Source organism: Macrobrachium nipponense, chromosome 41 (assembly GCF_015104395.2).
Source record: "Macrobrachium nipponense isolate FS-2020 chromosome 41, ASM1510439v2, whole genome shotgun sequence".
In the NCBI taxonomy this organism is placed as follows: Eukaryota; Metazoa; Arthropoda; class Malacostraca; order Decapoda; family Palaemonidae; genus Macrobrachium; species Macrobrachium nipponense.
In genome coordinates, this window is record NC_061102.1 from 26,837,163 (window position 1) to 26,842,162 (window position 5,000).

At 36.3% G+C, this 5,000-nt stretch overlaps 2 protein-coding genes across 3 annotated transcripts in view; one reads left to right on the plus strand and one right to left on the minus strand.

Annotated features, from left to right (window-relative positions):
- The window catches only part of LOC135212630 (cytosolic carboxypeptidase 1-like), a 207,378-nt gene that overhangs the window by 154,828 nt on the left and 47,550 nt on the right, over window positions 1–5,000 (plus strand). The gene's annotated exons all lie outside the window — the stretch shown is intronic.
- The window catches only part of LOC135212629 (uncharacterized), an 8,829-nt gene that overhangs the window by 1,131 nt on the left and 2,698 nt on the right, over window positions 1–5,000 (minus strand). The window contains exons 2-4 of the mRNA XM_064246220.1: window positions 4,014–4,196; window positions 2,609–2,735; window positions 211–351 (exon numbers count right to left, since the gene is read on the minus strand). Coding sequence (XP_064102290.1) covers window positions 211–351; window positions 2,609–2,735; window positions 4,014–4,196 — 451 coding nt within the window. The remainder of the gene's footprint in view (window positions 1–210; window positions 352–2,608; window positions 2,736–4,013; window positions 4,197–5,000) is intronic.

Here is a 5,000-nt window from a genome sequence, read left to right on the forward strand (position 1 = left end):
TTATTTTCTCATTCAACTGGTTTTCATTTTATCTTTTACTTTGTAGAATTTTGATTGACCTGTACGTATAACTTAATGGCATTATGTCAATAAGAGAACAATTTAGAATTTCAGAGTAGATTGATCTCAGATATTAAACTAGAATTTTTTTTCCTTTTTTTTTTACCTTACCCTCTACAAACAGCTGGTGTAAACATTACCTGCTCTTACCCCTGGCTTGAGCCGCGATTAGTGGTTACATAATTGTAGTAGAAGCAGCGCGTTTGTTCACAGATGAATGCCTTAGAATCCATGCAATTGTGGGGAGACCAGGTTGCTTCCTGGGTACTCATACATGATTGCTGTGATTTACTGGAATAGAGAAATTATGATAAATAGGGATTAGTTGTGACTTTTTCATAGGTTCTGTCTTCAAGTAGTTTTCTTCTATTATTTAGTATCTAAATTAGTATATGCTTTAATGAAAGTTAATCACAAAGTACTTATATATTATCTGAGTGTAATAAGGGAACACTATACTGTATTTTGATTCCAGCATAGTATAAATGGTGACTTTCTTTTTGTAAACTTGCAATTAGCTAATTCTGGTGGGCAAATACAACAGTGACTCTTCCCCCTTGGAAATATTGTTGTCTTGAAACTCCTTGCAACCTGCACAGGACATGGAACAAGTCCTTCCTCATTCCCAAGTTGGACAGGCATAGAGGGACTGACAAATGAAAGAGGAGTCTGAGACTAGAAGGATGTCAGTGTCATAGTTGCAAAGCCAAACATATCACAGCTGATGGTCTTTCATTTCTTTGCGTGAGAAAACATGATGTTCATTCATGTGTCTTGCTGATGCCAATGCTACAAGTGTTATAGTCATCAGAGCAAGGATTCTTAGAGGTTTTTTCAAATGGCTCATATATAGCCTGGGCAGGTATCTCAGAACTAGTGAACTGCTGGAGAGAGGTCTGAAAATCAATGGGAACCTCTCTTTAAAACCTGGCACCTAAGTTAATTATCCCTGGAAGACATCAGGTCGGTGTCTGTTTTCTTTAGAATGTGCAAGAGAGCACAGATAACCCTAAATCACTCACACAATAAACTTAATTGAAAGACAGAGAAAGAGCAGGAAATATCCTACTTGCTCAGTGATGGCAGTGAGTGAATTGTTGAAACCAGTTGCAGAAGACTCCTCTTAGAATGGTATCTAAAGTCAAATGATAGATTGCTTGCCAGTGTTGGAGGTAACTTTGGCAGCCTGAGACAAAGTCTCTTGATGATACACTGACTGAAAGCTTCTGAATGTGAAGGGGAAGGTTAAGGAGGCTGAGGAGTTAGTGATACCTCCAAAAGTCAAACTGGCTAAGCAGCTTCCTACAGCCTGGAAATTCTCACAGGAGATCTGCCAGAGGAAGAAGATCTAGGAACTAGGCTTGTTGTGGCCAGAGTAGAGCTGCCAATGTGATATACACATTCCTTGCGTGGCAAAGTTTATCCAACCCTTGTCAGAGAAGAGAAAAAGGCAGGAATGCTTATGCTGAGCTTCTAAATTATTCCAGGGAGGCTTGTTTCTAGTCTTGCAAGACTGTACTATAGTTTGCAAATTTGTGGTTGAGAAAGGTAGCAAAATTAGTTTGGAAAGGCATTGCATCGCAGCTTCCGTAGTACATATACCACAGACCTCAACTTGTGGAGACCACCTGTAAGGAAGAACATGGTTTTATGTGCTCAACATGTTGGCCATCACATTCTCTCTGTGTGACAAATTTGGGAATCAGCTTGACATGCTTCTCTGCACCATTAACCTGTATATTGCAAAGCATGAAGCATTCCAGTTCTAGGGAGCAAAAAAAAAATATAGATCTACCCAAGATGTCCAGCAGGATGGAATGATAATTTTCTGCTGGTGGGGTACTTTGGTACTAGACACATTGATGGCCAGGGTGGTTTCCTCTTCTAGAGCATGTCTGGAAATGGAGCTGACACATTTAGGCAGTCGAGGGAAAAGAAACTTTTGTTTATTCTTCAGTTTTATCCCCCTTAAAGTCATGTCACTTTTCAGTTCTATTCCCTTTAGGGTCATATCACTTACAGTGTACCTTATGTTAAATACTATACAGTACAGTATATGTACCATTAGAAATATTGTTAGGGAAAAACTCTCTATCGCGAGAGTATATATAATGTTCTAAAGGGTCCACAATAATTAAAAGTGTTAAGAGTCCGTGTATAATTTTTAAAACTTTACAAAAAGCTTTCGAACCCTTCCCAGGAAAGGGTTCGAAAGCTTTTTGTAAAGTTTTAAAAATTATACACGGACTCTTAAGACTTTTTATTATTGTGGACCCTTTAGAACATTAGAAATATTATTGTGCAACATCACTTTGTCCTTATCTACACTTCCATCTTGTCTTTCACTTACCTTGTGTTCCCTTTGGTCTCTTGTTACCCCACTGTCTTAGGTTTTTAATTATGACTCGGTGGTCTGGCTACACTATTTTTTTATTAATAGTAGTGATACTTATTTTTGCATTTAAATATCTTATCCTTGCTTATTTGACTGCAAGTAAGTTTAGCTTTTCAACTTGAAAGTGGTCATACCATGATATGAATAACTTACGTTAAAGGTGGTCCACCAGCTCCCCAGTAGTTGAAAGTGCTATTGAAGGGTTGACCTGTACTCATCCAGAGCCACATAGCTGACCCAAGTTGGTTTCCGCTTGTCCAGTAGTCAGTGCTGATATAATCTGCATAACAAATGATAGTCTGTTAGTACACTCTATAATATACATGAAAATGTGAACATTTTTTATAAATGAACTTCATATTTTGGTACATGAAAGTAGGTACTACGGTGTCCAATTTCTGTATAACTCATTTGGTTTTCAGACAGTTGGCAAAAGTAAATGCAAAGCAGCTTTCTTCATAAATGGAAGACAGGCTCATAGAGTATGAGCTAAATGGTTGGGATGAGGCTGACAGATTTTTTAGTTATCGGACTGAAAATAAGTTACATATACAGTAGTATAGAATAGGTTTGATTCTGATTATAAGTATTTTTATGTTTATAGTATTATTTGCATAGTTTTCTATATAACTACCATATTCTCATTTACTTCTTCAAGGGTGCTTTGCTTGTTAGTCATCTGCTACAAAATTGAAATGTTTTGTCATTATTTTATGTAAAGGTTGAAGGGAATGCACACACTAATGCACAGGTGAAGTTCAGCCATATTATCTCAAGAAAGCTGAAATTGAAAGCTAGTGAAGCCTGACCCTAGAGAATGTGACAATTCAACCCATGTGAGAAGTAGGTGATTATAGGATTTGAGAAAAATAGAATTTCAGAGAGCATTTCGAAGCTTGGTGATGCCTCATGAAAAAATAAACATTAGGTGAAGACAGTATACTTCAAACTTGGTTTAGTAAGGTTAATAGTGCTAGTAACTTTGAAAGAAAGGAGCATGGTGGTATTGCTTTTAAAAAGAATAAGAAATTGGAACTATGGGAGCTCTCCTTGAAAAGTTTGACATACCATACATATTCAAGATTTTGTTAGTAGAGGGATCCGATTTAGTGAAAAAGACAAAAAGAGGGAGAAACTGCATCTTGTAGGCACTTTAGATTTGAAATTCCCATCTAGATAATTTGTTAGTGTTTTCATGTGGTTAGACATTGCAGTCACATTCAATGTGCTCTGTGCAGTGAACAATTAATTGTCCCATAATCCATATGATTTACAGTGCAAAATCTTTAATGAAAGTATGTTATAACACTCTTATGCATCACATTGACTTAGAGTGGTGAATATTGCTTCTAGGAAGTTTAACCAGTATTAGGACTAGAGCTTTTACAAATGATTATCTGTACAATTCATATTTGTTGGAAACAGTGTTAATGAATCTACAATTAGTAAGTATTCTAGAAATGAGTAGGACTGAGGAAATTTAATTCTTGAACTATATGGGATATTTGTATGAAATTATGATATATAGGAAATATGCTTCAAATGGTTTCATCCTTACTATTTTCTCTTAAAAATGCGTTAACGTCAGTGGCCTCCTCTGTCTGTTCGAGGGATAGGAGTTCCATGCCGATGTTGCGACAGTACTCGTAAGCAAGGAACCAGTTGAGGGTTGGCGAGTAGGGAGACACATTGGAAATAAAATAACGGGAATTTCCCACCTCCACTGTTTGAATTCGTTGACCTGTTAGGGAAAATACGAAGAAATTGATTACTATACTACGCTGACTATGGCTGTATAGAAAAAAATCGATCTGTTCACTGAAGTAATGTCATAGAGAATTTAGTTTCACACAGAAGTGATGAATTTCTCCGAGTGCCTTTTAAACCCGCCGTATGAACAATAATTTAATTGAAATTTATTATTATGAACCTGGAATGTATATGAAAATACATGATTGTGAAAATAATTAAAGTTAAAATGCTGTGAACTTTGGTATTAGGATCTTAAGAATTCGATAGCAGTGTATTTAAATGCAGGACCAACTTGTTTATCATGCAAGTTTGTTTTAAAAGGAACGCTCGTGCTGGTTTGGGGAAAGGGATTCTTGGTTCAGCTTTGGCGGTGGGAGGGTTTTTTTACCTTGTGTTTTAAAAAATCTACGTATCAGGTTTATTTTTTGGTGAGAAAACCAGCTATCCTTGAGAAGCAGTCAAAACTCTTGGTTGTTGTCATTATTTATTACTAAATCAACAGAGTTTTCCCTTCGAGGACTTTAAGATCAAAAGAGTTGTTGCACGATCTTAAGTAATTCTCTTCGGTTGTTCATTTGTCAAGTTCTTGAAATTCATTTGTTTCATTCTTAATGTTACATTCTCAGTAGTTAAGCTTTCAGAGTATACTGGTCTTCATCTATAACAGCATCATTAGCTAAAGTTAGCTAATGATGCTATTATAGATGAAGACCAGTATAGTACTCTGCAAAAATTGTATTTTTCTCTAACGGGAGAAAAGTACATGGTGTATGAATATCTTGACTGTTTTTTG